Below are 17,912 nucleotides of genomic sequence, written 5' to 3'. Positions count from 1 at the left end.
AATTGTCTTTTTTTTTTTAAAGATTTTATTTATTTATTTGACAGAGAGAGAGGTCACAAGTAGGCAGAGAGGCAGGCAGAGAGAGAGGAGGAAGCAGGATCCCCGCGGAGCAGAGAGCCCAATGCGGGGCTCGATCCCAGGACCCTGAGATCATGACCTGAGCCGAAGGCAGCGGCTTAATCCACTGAGCCACCCAGGCGCCCCACGTAATTGTCTTTAAACGATGTCTTCCTATGAGCTGGTCTTGAGGATCGGAACCATGAACAGATCCAGCTCGTTTCATCTATTAATTGGGCAGTTGCAAAACTTCCTACCTGGCCTCTCTACCTCGCGTCTGTGTCTCAGACTTTAGAGCCTATGGGAATCACTTCTGTCTAGAGATATCACATATGCAGACTCCCAGGCCTTGAGCTCAGAGATTCTGATTCGGAATCTCATGGGGATAGAGCTGCTCAATCAGGACAGTGAACATCTCGGGTCATAACTGCAAGGACCATGAATTCAGTCATCAGACAAAATGTTCTATAACAATGTATGTTCTAAGTCTGATATTTTAAACATTCAGTAGGGTCTCCGGAGGCACTAAAGAACTCTAAATTGGCAAGCCCAATGCATCCCTTCCCACTCCCTCACCCTCATCCCTCCTGGCCATGGTGGCCACCGGGCTGTGCCTCAGATGATAGCTTACAACGGGGGAGACACAGGTTGAAGGGCTCTGGTCTTGCGCATCCTTGAAAAGATTGGTTCAGTCTCACAGCATTTCATAGACCAAAGGTCTTATCAAAGACAAGTTGATGGGCGCCTGGGTGGCTCAGTGGGTTAAAGCCTCTGCTTTCGGCTCAGGTCATGATCCCAGGGTCCTGGGATGGAGCCCCGCATCGGGCTCTCTGCTCAGCAGGGAGCCTACTTCCCCTCCTTTCTCTCTGCCTGCCTCTCTGCCTACTTGTGATCTCTGTCTGTTAAATAAATAAAGTCTTTAAAAAAAAAAGGCAAGTTGATTTCCCACATTGTATCAATACTATTTAGATGACTTACCCCTGCTCCCCCATCCAGATGATGGTTCAGACCTCCAGCCTCTTGTGAGTCAGGAAGACATGTCTGGTTATTTTAATGAGGAAGACATTGAAACAGTAGAGAAGCTGATAGATTATATATTCAAAGTTATTGAGGAATCTGAAGTCGAATTGTATCTCTAAATCTTCCATAGATACTAAGCCTCCAGGAAAACTAATAAGGAGTCAGGGATTCTCTTCATTCCCTACTGCCCTACTCTAACATCCTCTTAGACACCCCAGGAGCCCCCTCATTTTAAGGCCTTGCAAGTGCTAGAGAACCACTCTGGGGAGAGCCAGGTAATTCTGGGGAGGAGAATGGGACCCGCAGCCTTGATCATCCCACTTCGCCTTCAGTAAGAGTCTCTTCTATGGTCCTCCACAGCCAGCCATAGATATGGAAGAAAATGCTAACCACAGTGATAATTAAAAAGTGATAATTAAAAATTAAGGGGCGCCTGGGTGGCTCAGTCCGTTGGGCATCTGACTTGTGATTTCGGCTCAGGTCAGGGGTTGTGGGTGGTGAGATCGAGCACCATGTTGGGCTCCAAACTCAGCTCGGAGTCTCCTCGGGATTCTCTGCCTCTCCCTTTGCCCAACCCCACCTCCCCGCTCTCCCTCTCTCTCTCTCTCTTTCTCTCAAATAAATATAAATAAGTCCTAAGCTGATAATTAAATCCAACTAACTGTTTTATTTCTTTTTTTTTTATAAAGATTTTTTTTATTTATTTATTTGACAGAGAGAGAGAGATCACAAGTAGGCAGAGAGGTAGGCAGAGAGGCAGGCAGAGAGAGAGGAGGAAGCAGGCTCCCTGCGGAGCAGAGAGCCCGATGCAGGGCTTGATCCCAGGACCCTGAGATCATGACCTGAGCCGAAGGCAGCAGCTTAATCCACTGAGCCACCCAGGCGCCCCAAACTGTTTTATTTCTTAAGAGAAGTTTGCGTGAGAGGATCATGTGATTCTTTGAAGGCATTGAGAGTTGTTCACTGTATATTTGAGCAAATGAGATCATTCACTCATTTTATTTGTGAAAGATCTGGCCTTCCTCTGTCCAGATACCCTAGAAGTCTCAGTACCAGGATGCTTTTCAAGGATTGATACAACTCTTGATGAGATGTGTTCATAATTTCCTTGGTTCCCCAGGAACATGATGCAGCAGTTTCCCCATCCTGTCCCTCAGCTCCTGAGCCACACGGGAACTCCATGGAGGGGGGAGGGGAGGAAGAGAATCTCAAGTAGCCTCCACTGACACAGGGCTCGATCTCATGACCCTGAGATTATGAGCTGAGCCGAAGTCAAGAGTCAGCCAACTGAGCCACCTTGGTGCCCTGTGATGCTCTTTGTAAGTATTGAAGGATGCTAGAAGGAAACAGAAGCTAGGGGTTTAGGGTCCTGCTTTTAAGCCTAGGAATTATACATAATCCTGCTGTGTCTCTGGACTTCTGGAATGAAGCTGATGTTCTAGGCCACAGCTGAGCCATCTAATGTGTGCAAGTGGAGACAGGACAATAAAGTAGATGGGAGGAGACTGACCCTCTGGTTGACCACCCACCGCATGCCAAGCCCTGTGCCCAGTGCTTGCGTATTTTCCTCTATTCCTCTCCACAGCCCTCCAGCCACTATTGTTTTCTCCTTGCCTATAGGATAAAAATGGAAGCCCAAGAAGGTCTTAGGTCTTAGCAAAGCCCAAGTTAGGTCTTAGCAAAAATCATGGAACTCTTAAGTGTTGGTGACAGATTTCCAACCAATCTCACATCCCTTTCCACCAAACGTGCCCTTTCCTCAACGCTGGTACAGTGGTTATGTGTGAAGTCTCTGGAATTTTGCCTGGTGTGAACTCGGCTAAACCTTAGACTCCTTACCTGGAAAATCAAGGCGAGTAGTAGAATCTATCATAGGGGATCCCATGAGGAACCATGTGTGATAAATGCTTGCTTGTGACAGGAACCAAAAAACCCCCAGTAAATGTTCATTTTTATTATCATCAAACTACATCCTGAAGTCTCATGGCTCAAAAGTGTCACTGGACCAAAGAGCCAGTATGTCTAATGTATTAATTAGGATGCAGGGGTCCTCACTGGGGTGGTTTCAAGAACATGCCCACAAATTCTTTAATATTCCTCCCCTGAAGAGGGGAAGCCTCGTTCCTATTCCCTGCAGACAGCACTGGGCTTGCGGACCTTCTAACAAGTAGAATGAAGCAGAGGTGACAGTTCCTGACTTTGGAGACTGGGTCATAAATGCACTGTAGTTTCCTTCAAAGACGCTTAACCTACAGAAAATCCATGTGGTGGGGAAAGTCTCCATTAACAGCCACGTGAATGAGCTTGGAAGGAGATACTTTTGCTTTAGTCAAACCTCCAATGACTGCAGGCCTGCCCAACACCCTGGCGGCGACCGCAGGAGAGATTCCGAGACAAAAAAAACCACACAGTTCATTCACACCGAATTCCTGAACCACAGAAACTGTGAGACAATAAATTTTTGTTGTTGTAAGCCACCGAGTTTTGGGGTAATGTGCTGCTTAGCAATGGAAAAATAATACAGCTATTGTAGCAAAGAGACATAAAAATGCAGAGGCTCAGAAAAATCTAGTTTATTTCTGTCTTGTAAATATTCCAAGAAAAGGGGAAGGAGGAAGCATGGCTTCCCATAGCCATCAGAGACTCAGGTTCTTTTCTCTTGCCACTTGGCCTCATCCTGAGATGTGTTCCTTTTCCATCCATTAGAAGCTGGCTTGCCAGTTATGTGTCTTATGTTTCAACCCCAAGGGAGGGTGTGAAAAAGTGGGGGGGACAATGTCTTCTCTCTGAGAAATAGAGCATTACTCTTGTTCCCCTCCCACTGGTGAGAATTTGGTCACATGGCTCCACCCAGCTGCAAAGGAGGCTGGGAAATGGAGTCTCTTGATGGACAGCCATGAGTCCTGCTGAAACTCAGGGTGGTTCTGTTAATAACAGGAAGAAGTGGAGAGTGGAATAGAATCTAGGTGACCGCGAGTCATCTCTCCCTACCTGGGTCCTGGTGTTGGTGCCTTCTCTGAGACTTTTCAGTTAGTGACTTCTGCAGAGCTGCTTTCTCATTTAGAAAGTGAAGAATCTGATGAGATTCGCAGATTCCAGACCTTTTTTTTTTTTTTTTTGAGCAGATTCTTTTTATTAAATAATTTTTAAAACAGAAACTGCCTGCATAAAAGAAATAAAAACAGATCTGCTCTGTTGGAATCACCATGGGGTGTCTCTCCCGGTACCTGCCCCCCACATCAGTGGCCCTATGAAAAGTTATTTGAAATGCTGGGGCTCTGGGGCGCCTGGGCGGCTCAGTGGGTTAAAGCCTCTGCCTTTGGCTCGGGTCATGATCCCAAGGTCCTGGGATGGGGCCCCACATCGGACTCTCTGCTCGGCAGGGAGCCTGCTTCCCCTCCTCTCTCTGCCTGCCTCTCTGCCTACTTGTGATCTCTGTCTCTGTGTCAAATAAATAAATAAAATCTTTGAAACGCTGGGGCTCTGCGAGGCATGGTCAGAAAATCACCAAATGAAAAATCTCCTGGATTCCTTCCAGTTCTGGTGTTTTTGAGGTTGTGATCATTCACCTGTGTGTCCTGAGCTGGGCTGGATCACAGCCTTGTCTTGCTTGGCAGCTGGGAGTTTGCGGGACCCGCAGGCATTGGCAGAGGACACACTGGAAAGAGCCTTTGCTCTGGGTGTCTGGCTCCTCCTCGCTTCTTTAACCCCTTTTCTGATCGTGTGACACATCTCTCCTTTCTCCTAATGCACATTGAGTGTCCTCCCATCCCTGGCCAGGGGCCAAGGTGCTGCGCAGCTAGGAAGGGGTGTTCTAGGGTGTCAGTACAACTTAGCTTTGTGTTCCGTCCTGCAGGTGGGGATGTGGAGATTCTTGAAGCGGACTCTGTCTTCCTTCCAGGTTAGTATTTCTCTCTCTCTCCCTCTTTCTTTCTAAGATTTTATTTATGTACTTGAGAGAGAGAGAGAGAGAAAGAGGAAGAGAGATAGAGCATGAGCTTGGATGTGGGGAGTGGTAGAGGAAGGGGAGAAGCAGACTCCCTGCTGAGCAAGGAACCCAAAGTGGGGCTCGATCCCAGGACCCTGAAATCATGACTGGAGCGGAGGCAGACTCTTAACCAACTGAGCCACCCAAGTTAATATTACCCCCCGGTTAATATTTCTACTGCCCCTCTTGCCTTGCCTCTTCCCTGCTGCCATTAGCCTCAACTGGAATTAGGGGCTCAGGTTCAGTCGAGGCTGTCAGTGGTGAATGTGGACTTGCCCAGCCCCAACCCAGTTTGTGAGAGAACCAGAGACCCACAGGGAGAAGCCTCTCCCCTCTAATTTTTCCCTTCCCGAAATAATTCCACAATTCTCAAAACTACAAACTGCCTCAGGGAATGTTACCTAGGGGGAGGAGAGTTCCTTTCTTTTTGTCTGCAGACCATCAGAACATGATAAACATTCCTCCCCCTGTTGCCCAAGGTCACTTTCCACTTGTTTCCACCAGCTTAAGATTCCTTCCTGAGAGACTGGCTGTACTGGCTACCTTCTCCCAGGCCACTTCCAGACGCTAAACAAGAACTGGGCAGAAGCCTTAAGTGTCTGGCAAATCAAGGGAAAAATCCCAGGCCATTCTGAACACTGGTGACTACTGGCCACAAACAGAATGTTGCAAGAATGGCTGGGGTTGAGGTGGGGATTGGGAAAAAAGGAGGCAAGGTGGACCTCTCTGGGCTGCCTAGCATAAGGACCATCTTCCATTTCTGGGTTAGACGTTAGGACCCTGCCGGGCTGGGAAGAGAAGTAGGTCCAATGTAAGAACCTACACCGTGATGGGTCCCAGTGAACTGGACAGCAGGTGGTACCTCATCGAAATGGGACAGCCCCCGCCCACCATGGTCATGTGGAGACGTGGGCTCACTGTCCCTTTCAACTTTCTAAGAGAAACTAGAAATCCAAATTTTGTGGAACGTTTCCCAGGCGTGGACACGTTGCACAGAACACGGAGCGCCCTCTGCTGGCAGGTTCGGCTCCCCGGCGGCCACTTTGCTACCCCTGAGGGCAAGCCCGTCCTGGTGAAGTCACCCTCCACGGTGTGCCACCAGCTGCGACTTAAACAAACAAAAAACCAAACCATGCTGGAGATTAGTCTCAGCATTTCGAACCAGTGGCTAGAGGTTCACGAGGAAAGGTCTTCATGGAGATTCCAGGGGCTTATGGTTGTGTCCCACTGCTGTTGTAACAAATTACCACAAACTGAATGGCTTAAACAATGCGAATTTATTATCTTACAGTTTTGCAGATCAGAAGTCTGACAAGAGGCTCATGGGGCTAAACTCAAGCCCTGTCCGCAGGGCTGTGTTCCCTTCTGGAGGATCAGGGGAGAATCCACTTTCTTGCCTTTTTGTTCCTTCTAGAAGCCGCTGGCATTTCTTCGTTCATGACCCCCCCCCCCCCCCTTGTCTTCCAGGCAGCAGAGGGCCTTCAGCCCCCACATCAAATCTCGCATCACGGTGTGAAAAGGTTCTCTGCTTTTCAGGATTCATGTGATGGAGCAGGCAATCCAGTGTTATTTCCTCATGCGAGGTTGTAAAGTGTTTTTTTGTTTTTTAATTTATTTAAGCAATCTCTACACCCAACATGGGGCTGGAACTCACTACCCCGAGATGGAGAGTTGCATGTTCCACCCACGGAGCCAGCCAGGCGCCCCACAAAGTTGTAGTTTAAACGCCTCTGCAAAATCCCTTTTACCACACGAGGTAATATTTTTATAGGATCCAGGCATTAGGGTATGAACACGGCTCTTCCCTAAACTTTTGAATCTTTTGCTCCTTCTTCAAAAAAAGGTCTGGGGAAAGAAACCTATGATAAACAGCTTGCTTGCTTTCTCTTTCTTTTCTTCCTCTTTCTTTCTTCTTGTATTATTATTATTATTTTTTAAAAGCTTTAATTCCACATATAGTATTATATTAGTTTCAGGTATATAATACAGTGATTCAACAATTCTTTTTTAAAAACAGATTCTTTTCTTTTTTTTTTTTTTAAGATTTATTTATTTGAGAGCGAGAAAGAGAGAGACAGAAAGCACAAGGAGAAACAGGCTCTCCACTGAGTGGGGAGCCCAATGCAGGGCTCCATCCCGGGACTCCAGGATCATGACCCGTAGGCAGATGCTTAACCGAATGAGCCACCCAGGTGCCCCTGATTCAACAATTCTGTCCATCACCCAGTGCTCATCACAAGTGCACTCGTAATCCCCTTCACCCATTTCACCCCTCCCCTCTCGTAACCATCAGTTTGGGTGTATCTCTCTTCATAACCAGACTCACTGCACCACCACCCACCCCAACCAAGGCTGTCTTCTCTTTAAGAGATGATTCTAGAAGGGCCTTTCTGTGCACCCAAGCCCAGCCCTCTCCAGCCAGTGTAATGCTCAGCTGCCTCTTTAGCTCATTCCATCTGCTACCTCGGGGCTCAGAAGCAGCCCTTCTCCCTGAGCTCCCCTCCCTGTGGAGCGTCTCAGCTGGGATTAGTTCCAGGGTGAGGGACTGCGCAAACACCTCTCCCTCTCCCCAGATGCAGCCAAGGCTCGGGGGCTTGCCGCAGAGACTGGAGTCCGCATCACCCAGGCCGGGGCTGGAGGCGTCCAGGACAGGAGCAGAGCAGGACGGCAAGACTGATGTGGGCTGCCGTCCCTGAGAGGCAGGGCCCGGCCGGCTGGAAGGTCGGGCTGCTTCTGCCAAGGGCTCACTTAGTCCTGTCCACTGCCAGGTCCTTGGCTTGGGTTCAAATGGCCAGCTGCTCCCAAGAAGAGGATGAGGGAGTCTGGACTTTTAACAGCCTTCAGTGGTGGAGTTAGGGACGAAAGGCAGGGTGGCTGGATGGCTACACGGGGGTGAATCCTGGCATCTCCACTGGTCACTTCTGCGTGTGTCCTTGTGAAAATTACTTCACCTCAGATGCCTTGTTCTTAAGCAATGCCAAGGAAGGATACCTTTCATGGGGTTTTTAGGAGGATTAAATGGGTTAATATCTTAATATCTGTAAAGGCCGATGACTGTCTCTGCAGAGCAGTCACATGGCTTTGTCAAATAATACGTAACCTGCTCTGAGAGGATGATCTGTGGCCAAATCTGCTTTAGTAGCTCCACGCCTCCACTAGAAGTCAGATGTATGTTCTAAAGTGACTCGGCTTGCAACAATGCTACGGGATTTGCGTGAGGCACATTCGGCCTGCACTCACACAGCTGTCTTTTAATTTATTTAAGCAATATTTCCACCCAGTGTGGGGCTCAAACTCCCCTGCTCCGTGAGGACCACCTTTGGTCTAAATCTACTTTAGTGGCTATACTTGTCTACTGGAAGTTAGAAGGCGCCGCGGGTTACATCCACAGTAACAGATACACGTACTGGACTAGAACAGAGGAGGTGCCAAGTCCACGGTACTCTGTGCTGGTCAGGTCGGTAGTCAGTCCGTCCTCTTGGATGACTTACCTCTGGGTTATTTCTACTTATTCTTAAGTCCTCCTGCCCATGGTTCTGATAGGGAGTCAATGCATTTTCACTGGAATCCACATTCCTAATGAAGGCCTCACTCTACCCCTTAGATAAACTTGACCCTCAACAGTCCTAGAAATCTGAGGTCCCGGCGACTACACTCTGCTTGAAGCACTAAGACCAGCCCTGGTTGCCAGTAACCGAAGAGAGACGCCACTGTCAGCCAGGCTGGGGAATAAGCTTGAATTGGGACAATCGCAGACTCTTGGAAACGATCAAAGCTGCTAGGCAGAAAGCAGAGGACACAGGAGAGCCAGGAGAGCTGGCTTCAAACAGCTTCAACAGGGAGGGATAGGGCAAGACAAAGAACACTTATTAAATACCGATTGTGCTCTGAGCTCAGTACCATATATTTAAACGCCCACTGCGACCCTGTGGAAGCAGGCAGAACTCGCGTATGTGACGACGTGGGGAAGAGGCAAAGGGACCTGCCCAAAGGCCCCCATAGCCAGGGAGCCCAGGCTGGTAGATCTGTTGGCCTCACGTCACGACCACCGTAACTGGACTGCGTAACGCATGTGTGATTGTAGAGCTTTCTCATATTCGGAGCTGGCACGATGGTATGGAAGTTATGTACTGGTTCCTCACCACTGAAGGTGTCCAAGGAGGTGCTGGATGGAGATCTTCAAAGATATTAAAAAGAGAATTTATTCATGCCTTGTTGGAGGGTGGAAATGGATCATCTAGGAAAGCACCTTCTAGCTTTGAGATTCTGAGTTTCTATACTTTGCGGTAAGATAGACTCTTCAGGTATATTAAGGGATTTCCTTTCCCTGTATTTTTCACCTTCTTGTCTGTCCCCTTCTCCCCTTCGTGCAGATATTCTGTTCTGGGAACATGTTTTTTTCTTAAAGGAGGGAGGTGGTGGCTGGCAGTTTGGGCGGCTGGGATAGCAGAAACACCATACTACTCTCTCTGGTTGGTGAGTCTAAATTTTTACCAAGTCTACTAAGGAGACTGCATTACACTCTGGTGAGGCAGACCTGGAAAGATGACAAGAGGAAGCAATTACATCACCCCTCCTTCCCTTTCCTCCAATTTCTTGTTACCAGGCAAGCCCCAGACCCCCTGAATGTAGGATTTAGGGAAGGGGTTGATTTAAGATTCATATTCTGCTATCCCATCATGATGGGGACTTGATACAGAATCTGGAAAGTTTTTGGAAAATAAAGCAATATTTCCTGCACGCCTGAGCTGGGGAACAGAGACTTAGTGCCTGGCAGACAGAGCGGGGTTACAAGCCTGACGTTTTTTGGTCCTCTGCTGCCCCTGTGTGGACACAGCGGGAAACAACACTTAAAGATTTCCCTTGTGGCCACAGTAAAATTGGACTTGAAAGAACCCCCCCCTGAGAACCGCCGGAGGTTTATGACCACGACGAGGGCGTCAGGAACTGTTGCTATGGCCAGAAAGCCGGGGGCTTCCAGGAGAGAGGTGGGGAGCCCCTACAAGCTGTCAATGACTTCACCAGGATCTTGTCCACCATCTTTATTTTTCCTCAAGACATCTGCAGCCAGGAGGCGAGCGATCATCTCAAGACTCGCAGGCATGCACCTCTGCGGCTTCTGGCCGCGACCAGCGCCCGCGGGCACAGCGCCAACCCTCCCACACCTTCTCTTCCTGTGCTTGGAGTAACAAGTCTGTGAGTGTCTCCCTCTGGTTTCACAGCTTTTCACACCCTCTCTTTACCGTCTGTCTCGACACCACCATCTACACAACATATCTACACCATGGCATGGTGTTCGTGCTTGCGGCATCCCTGACTCCCTGCACAGGCATAGGACAGAGATGACACTTTTGTTCTTAAATGAGCGAGGGGGAACGTTTGGGCACACTAGGGGGGGGGGTGCGGAGGGGGCTCTGGGTCACTGGGAGCAGTGAATCCAGGGTGTTGGAGTCCCAGGACTGCCGTCTACCTCCAGCTTTAGCTCCTTCCTTCCCCGGTCAGCTCCCTCCTGGGTGCCCAGCACGCCAACCAGCCTCACCCCCCCATCCCCTCCCGACCAACAGCAGCGGTGGTGGGAGCCCCAGCCCTCTTGCTCTCCTGCCCACAGGAGAGGATGGGATATCTGGATCTCCTCTCTCCAGCGGGGAGCCAGGGCCAAATGTGCCTGGCCTGACCTCCTGTGCCCTCCCCTCATGCCTCCAGACCCTGCCGCAGCCTGCGATCCAGGGCCAGGAGCTGCCGCAAGAAGCCCCGGTTGGGGATGATGCCTCGGTGGTCCTTGACCTTCTTGATGGCCTCCACGAGGGTGAGGTGATGGTACAGCATGAGGTAGGCCAGCACCAGCGTGGCGGACCGGCTCACGCCCACGGCGCAGTGCACCAGGATCTTTCCTGCGAGGACAGACACACGGGGCGGCCGTGGGACCGCGTGTGGTGGGCTGGAGGCGGGGAGGGCTACGGGGCCGGGTGGGGAGGCAGACAGGGAAGCAGGGTGCAGACTGCGGGTGGGAAGAATGCCGACCCCTGGGATGCCTGGACTGGATATGACAGACAGAGAGCATGCAGCGGCTCAGCCTCCGGGAGCCTGAAAAGGGCTCCCAGGAGACAGATGCTCATCACTCCTGCAAAACTGAGTCTATCGCAGAGTGGTGATCTGCCGAGAGTTCCCAAGTGCACTAGCATCGGGCCTCTGTTAACACTGTGGATTAGTTCCTTCTCTCTTTCTCATGCACTGCCTTTTACAAACAGATGACGGTGTTTTTCATGCCTTCCTGTCAGATCCTCAGCCTCTGTCATGCCACTCAAATCTCTCCTGCCTTGGACCCTCTGGCTTTCCCCTAACTCCATGTCCCTGGTTCTTTCCCTCCCCCTGGCTTCCCCCTCCTACCTCCTGGCTGGTTCAGGGCCCGGTGGATGAAGTCGGCAGCTGTCTGGAAGTGGATGCTCATGTCAAAGGCTGGCGAGTCATGGGCCTCGACACCCAGATAGCGGATGCCCAGCCCCTCGTAGGCCTCGGGGGGGCCTCGCCACCTGCTGTGTGAGGCATTGAGGACGTGCGTGATGCCCAGGCGGCGGAGCTCCCGGCGGTTGTTAGCGATGTCCCTGCGTAGGGCGGAGGAGAAACGGAGGGTGGGGCAGCTAGGCTCCCGGCCAGGAAGCTGCGGCCTCCACCCTGTCCGCCACCTTGCCTCAAACGTCACGGGCTCCCTGCCTCTGCCGCCCCTATGGAGGACCCGGAGCAGGGAACCAAGAAGGCAACAACCTGGAGTCTCGTCCTAGAGCGAGGGTTGAGAGTCCTGGGGGAGGTTCTGCCTGGAGAAGAGAAGACTAATGGGGTGGCTAACTATAGCCATAATGTAAAATATTGAAAGAGTCCTCCAAGGCAGTGGGATTTTACTTGATCTGTGGGCAGGACTGAGTGGCTCTGTACTTCGTGTATGGAAGTATGTACTAACCGTGAAATCCAGCAGAAGAAAAACAGAAACACCTTTGGAGGGAATGACTCTCCTGTCACTGGGGTATTCAAGCAGAGACAGAAAAGGTCAACGTGTAGGTCAATGCACCAGTGGGTGCATTGGCTGGGTTGTTGGAATACCTCATGTTCAACCTCCCTGCTAACCTGGAGGGGATAGGATTCTGACCGTGGCTCCCACACCTAACTCCCCTGTTGCTTTCCCTTTTTTTCAAGATTTTATTTATTTGAGAGAGAGAGAGAGAGAGATCACAAGTAGGCAGAGAGGCAGGCAGAGAGAGAGGGGTAAGCAGGCTCCCTGCTGGGCAGAGAGCCCAATGTGGGGCTCAATCCCACGACCCTGAGATCATGACCAAAGATCATAACCCACTGAGCTACGCAGGCGCCCCTCCCCTGTTGCTTTCTACTCTCTTTGATACCCAGAATCTTCTCATGTTCTACCAGTTATTCCATGCTCACATGACCCTGTTTTATGACGTCACCTTAGGGTGTTCCTCTGGCCCATCCCCCTCAGCTTAGTGGCAGACGCCTCTCAGGCGACATGGCCATGCCTCAGGGCCAATGCCCTGTCCAGCACATACTCCTCAAGTACAACAAGCACTGAACTTGAACCTCCAAGTCCTGGCTCTGCTACTTACGACCCATCTGACCTTGGGCCAGTCACGTCTCTGAGCTTCAGTTTTGCCATCTGTAACCTGAGGTCAGTGGTACCTACCTCCCAAGGCTGTTGTGAAGATTAAGAGAGAAAATGCATGTGAAAAGCTCCTTGTAGCCTATGAAGCCCTTGAGAGAGAGAGAAGTGAGGGGGACTCTTCCCTGGATGCTCTTCTCTCCAGGGCCCCCAAGCTCCAGAACCTCTCCGTGCACTGCGACTTTGCCCAGCCACCCCCTCGGCTTGCCACCCACTTCCTGGCCCCCAATGGCTGCCCTTCACCAGCATCATGGCACCACGGATGGAAGGTCAGGGAAGTAAGTCATCTGTGATGTCCGCAGCATGGCATCGGCACTCAATAATTAATTTTACTAAGTGAGTGACAGTATTGCTTAAACAGAGACTAGCTGTCCAGAGTTGGGCATATCAATAATCCTGCCCGGCTCCCCCAAACCCTCCAGCCTCCACTCTGCCCATGCACCCCTGCCCCTCCCTCCTCAACCTGGAACCAACAACCTCCCACCACCCTTCTCCTTCTTGCGTGTGTACACACACACACACACAGCCATGACCCCTGGCTGCCGGCTACGTACTGGTCTCCGAGGTAGAGGCCCGGCCAGACCTCATCGGCATGGTTACAGGCAGTCTTGCCTGTGTAGAGCAGCCTCTCCAACTCAAAGACATTGAGGAAGGGATGTTGAACCGAGGGCATCTCCTCTAGGGCCCCTCTAGTGCGAACGGGAGACCTTGAGCCGCTCCGGGAGAAGCGGGCCATAAAAGTCATGGAGGCCCAGAGCCAGTTACCAGGGCACATCTCAGAGGCGGCTGCAGGCGTGTCCTGGTGCTGCTGACGGGTCAGTCTCCGGTGGCTGTTGCTGCAGGAGGGATGGAAGGGAGACACACCTGACGGGGTCCGGAGCAGCTGTTTCCCTTCTTGCCAGCTGGGCTGGGCCCTGGGGAGAAGGCTGTCAAGGGAGGGAAGGGGACTCTGGCCCTGGGTGGGGGTGGGGGGGGTGCACCACAATTACTCTCTCCCTCAAGCTGCAGTGGCTCCTTTCTGCTCTTTGGCTCAGCCAGGCAAGGAGGTGGGAGTCACATGTCCTTGTTTACGGGGAGAGGGAGCTGCCCAGCTGCTGGCTTTCTGCTCCTCCACTCCACCCCCACTCCCAACACACACACATAAACACACACACACACACACATTTGATATTTGGGTGGCAGTGCCCGTTGTGGGAGCTCTTGCCAGCCGGAATCTGGGTCTCATCTGCCTGGAGCTCCAGGCAGAGAGCCCAGGGAGCTAGGATGGGGATGGGGTGGGGGGTGGCTCTGGACCCATCCGGAGGGAATTAGCGGGAAGACAGCAGCAGCTGGGGCCATGACATATGCCAAGCCCGATTCTCAGCACCAGAGAGATCGGCCGCTTTAACCCATTCCTGCCCTACCACTGCCTCAGAGTTAGGCCTACTGTGGGACGTGTATGTTGGGGCTGCGGTGAGTGGGGAACAGCAATAAAGAGGAAGTGTAAGTTTTTGAAAAATACTTGCCGAAGGCATGCACTAATGAAGGAGGGTGCCAAGCTAAGTGAACAATGGCCAAGCCACTCTCCTTCGATCAGCATGCAGAAATTACTGATCAAACCTCATCTCTCTTTTCTGAGTCAATCATGGCTGGAGTAATATGTCTGGGTGTGTGGGGGAGAGGCGGAGGCTGGGGGCAGAGGAAGGGAAGGGAGGAGGGCTCCTGCCAGGGGCTCAGAGGCTGAAATGACCATCTGTGTTGCTGTTGGAGTCAAGTGACCCTATGCGGGGCATGGGGCTGGCAGTGAGGGGCTTAGCAGGTGTTCCCTGGATTCTCTGTGGACAGCTGGCCTTTCTGAAAGTGCGAGCTTGTTCAGAACGGCAGAGCTGGGAAGGGCCAGCCTTTGAGACTTGGCCTGGGTCCTTCAGGCAGAGAGGCCATTGTGATAAGAGTCCCTTTCTCCTCCTCCTCTCCCATCACCAGGATGGGCTGATCCCAAGGATTCCCTTTTCACTCCCTTCCTGGTCCTCAACGGAAAGTCTACTAGCTAGAGGCCATCTTTGACCTGCACACACTCTGTGAGCCCATCCCTCCCTAGGAGCCAGGGCGCCCAGCTCTCCTTTCCCCTAGGCCAGGGGAGACCATGCAATAACAGGTCTTGCAGGGACATTAGGATCAGGGCTACTGAGGGGAGCCTGGACCTTAGGGTGTTCAGGGAGAGAGATTTTTGCAAAGGCTGGGGTGGAGAGACCACAGAGATAATAGCACCATAGCCACCATCATCATCATCGTTCGACCGTCATCAACATCACCTGCCTTGTCTCCTCGCTCCTAAAGACCCCATCACTTTATTCCCAAAGAACGGTTTCTCCAAATAGCTTCTGCTGCCCGGGTGATTGACGCTGCATGATAAAGGGGAAGCGGGAAGGAGCTCGGTGGGACTCTATTTCTCCCCGGGGCTGGAGGAGCCCCATCCCGTCCCGGGGTACACCCCTCGGCCTTCTCCAACCCCATCCGCCGCGTTCAGGCGCCCGCGTCCGCGGCCTCCCCCCCACCCCCGGCCGCCCGCCGCGGCGGTTCTAACAGGTTCATGGCTGTGGCCCCGGCCCCGGCCGGCCCAGCCCAGACAGTCCGGCGCTGGGGGTGCAGGGAGGGAGCCCCGGGGAGCTCAGCTGGCTCGGCTCCCGCGTCCCCTCCCTCGGTCCTCCCTCCCCACCACCCCCAGCCCCGAGCCGTGCGCCTCTCGGCGCCGCGAGGGAGGCGACCACCCCAACCCCCGCCCCGCAGCCCCTCTACCTCGGTGCGAGCGCGGCGCGGGGTCTCAGTCCCGGAGGCCGAGGGCAGGCGCAGCCAGCGCCACGGCCATGACTCTCCTGCCGCCGCCGCCGCCGCCGCCCCCGCCCGCTGCCGCTGCCGCTGCCGCTGCGAGACCGGCTGACGGCTTAGCCTCTATTTTTAAGCCGTGACACGCACGTCGAAGCAGGGCTCATATCAGTGTGTGTGTGTGTGTGTCGGTGACACACAGGGACGCAGCCTCACCCAGCGGGCCGAGCGGACACGCCGCGCGGGTGTTTACAGACCAGACACAGACCACGCAGCCCAGCAGCCCCGCCTCGCGTGCATGCTCGGGCGGACGTGTGTGTTAGGAGCTGCGCCAATTACAAGGCATTTTGCTTGAGGATGGCATTATACAAGCCATCCCAGACGGTGCCTTTAACACACTCGCTCCTCCCCGGACAGCATTAGTTAATGGCATAGACAGGATGGCGCGCCTTACTTGTCCATTGCTTATGCTCAGTAACACCGTCTCGCAAATTACACTGGTCGGTAGCTCTGATTAGTATTTACTACACACCACGTGTTTCACATCTCTTCACTCGGTTTATCCTCACCCCAGGTCTGTGCGATAGGTGGCATTATCACTGTCCCCATTTTAGGGAGGAGGAGACTGAGGCCCAGGTAGGTGAAGTCATTTACCAGGGCCACACACTAGTTATGGACTGAGCTGAGTTTCTGACCCTGGCAGTCTGACTCGAAGTTCATGTCCTTAACTGTTCTAAACCAGTGACCCCACACAATGGAGAGGAAGAGCGGATTTTCCCCAGGAACCCACTTTGGGCCGCTCGGCTCTTAATGAACGCCTTTCCCCCTGATGCTGGAAGAAACTCATGTTTCTTCTCTTCATGTGTGCTGCCTTTTAGTGCTGTTTAGCTTGACTTGATGTTCTAGTGTAATCACCTTGTGGGTTCCAAGATGGTGAACACTTGGAAGGCAAGCTCAGTGCTGCTGTCCCCAGTCCTTAGTTCACTGTTGATGGGGGAGGTGGAGAGGGAATGAAGGCCATCAGGTGATGCTGTTGAAAACCAGGCAGATGAGGACTCGGGGAGAGTTGTCTGCAGGAGGGAGGCAGGAAGTTGATAAGGTCAGGCTGGACCTGGTTTCCGAGGAGAATACATTAGCAACTGTAGCTGAAATCAGGATTGACTATGTTCCCAGCAGGGGTGGTCGGTGCGGCTTTGATCTCTGGTCTTCTTTCTCTAGTGCTTACTGGCTAAAGTGACACAATCCTCAGGTCAATTCTGTGCTACAGAGGAGGTTCCATCACAGGCTGCTGGCCAGGATTAATGTCCCCTCCTAGCCTTTTCCTCTCTAGAGAAGCAAACTCAATTCCCTTCCATGCCTTCTTGGCATGGCGGTTTACGTGAAGAAATGAAATCCTCATCATTCAAAACAAAGGATTGGCTTGGGAAATTTCAAATTTTAATTTGTCGTTCCAAAAAAAAAAAAGTCAGTAAAAAACGGTCACAAGTCGGGGCACCTGGGTGGCTCAGTTAGTTGAACTTCTGCCTTGACTCAGGCAGGTCATGGTCCTGGGGTCTTGGGACCCAGCCCTGCAGCTGGCTCCCTGCTCAGCAAACCTGCTTCTCCCTCTCCCTCTGCTGCTCCCCCTGCTTGTGTGCGTGCTCTCTCTCTCCCTGTCAAATAAATAGAATACTCAAAAAAAAAAAAAAAATGGTCACAGGTCAAATTGTGAAAGAGCACATATTATCGGACTGACCTCATTTTAAGTGACAGAGTCTTTAGGGTTGGTAGGTTGAGAAGGTACAGGTGAACTTGATCTCAAGCTTTGACAAGACTTCCGTTTCAAATCTGCATTTCACTTTTCTCAAAAAGCTGGAAAAATATGCTTTAAGGCATGCTATGGACAACAGGGGCAGATGTTTGCGGGCAACCATAGAAGTCATCCATGGATCAATACTTCATTAATGGACCACTAATGACCAGATCTCAACCTGCAACTCTGGCAGCTTTATATTTTTCTTTTTCTCAGATTTTATTTATTTATTTGAGAGAGAGAGAATGAGCAGGGAGAGAGGCAGAGGGAGAGGGAGAAGCAGGCTGCCCACTGAGCAGGGAGCCCGATGCTGGACCCAATTTCAGGACCCTGGGATCATGACCTGAGCTGAAGGCAGACGCTTAATCGAATGAGCCACCCAGGCGCCCTGGCTTTATATTTTTCTTAGTAGCTAGGACGGGTATTAGGTTTCCAGGTGGCAGCAAACTAAATTAAGGATGAGAGGGGGAGGGAGGATGGAGTTAGTAGGGAGAAAGTAATACAGAAGATAGGACGGGAGAGGGTTGGAAGCTAATAGAAGCAGTATGTTTTAATAATTTACTATCTGTCGATTTCTTGGGCTTTCACAT

At 51.8% G+C, this 17,912-nt stretch overlaps 1 protein-coding gene across 3 annotated transcripts; it reads right to left on the bottom strand.

Annotated features, from left to right (window-relative positions):
• Nucleotides 1-10,092: 10,092 nt before the first annotated feature.
• On the bottom strand, nucleotides 10,093-15,792 carry DUSP26 (dual specificity phosphatase 26). 3 transcript variants are annotated; one of them, XM_045998232.1, is made up of 5 exons: nucleotides 15,504-15,792; nucleotides 15,024-15,109; nucleotides 13,283-13,564; nucleotides 11,453-11,667; nucleotides 10,093-10,956 (listed from the first exon to the last, which is right to left on the bottom strand). In XM_045998232.1, the coding sequence occupies exons 3-5, from the start codon at nucleotides 13,501-13,503 to the stop codon at nucleotides 10,757-10,759; spliced, it is 636 nt and encodes a 211-aa protein (XP_045854188.1). In that variant the 5' UTR covers nucleotides 13,504-13,564; nucleotides 15,024-15,109; nucleotides 15,504-15,792; the 3' UTR covers nucleotides 10,093-10,756. The 3 variants fall into 3 exon arrangements, with proteins under 3 accessions (XP_045854188.1, XP_045854189.1, XP_045854190.1); XM_045998233.1 differs by lacking the exon at nucleotides 15,024-15,109; XM_045998234.1 differs by lacking the exons at nucleotides 15,024-15,109; nucleotides 15,504-15,792 and having other exon boundaries at nucleotides 13,283-13,641.
• Between the last annotated feature and the right edge of the window lie 2,120 nt (nucleotides 15,793-17,912).

Source organism: Meles meles, chromosome 2, assembly GCF_922984935.1.
Source record: "Meles meles chromosome 2, mMelMel3.1 paternal haplotype, whole genome shotgun sequence".
In the NCBI taxonomy this organism is placed as follows: Eukaryota; Metazoa; Chordata; class Mammalia; order Carnivora; family Mustelidae; genus Meles; species Meles meles.
Note: the sequence above shows the minus strand (reverse complement) of the source record. Positions and strands in the feature narration are given on the sequence as shown.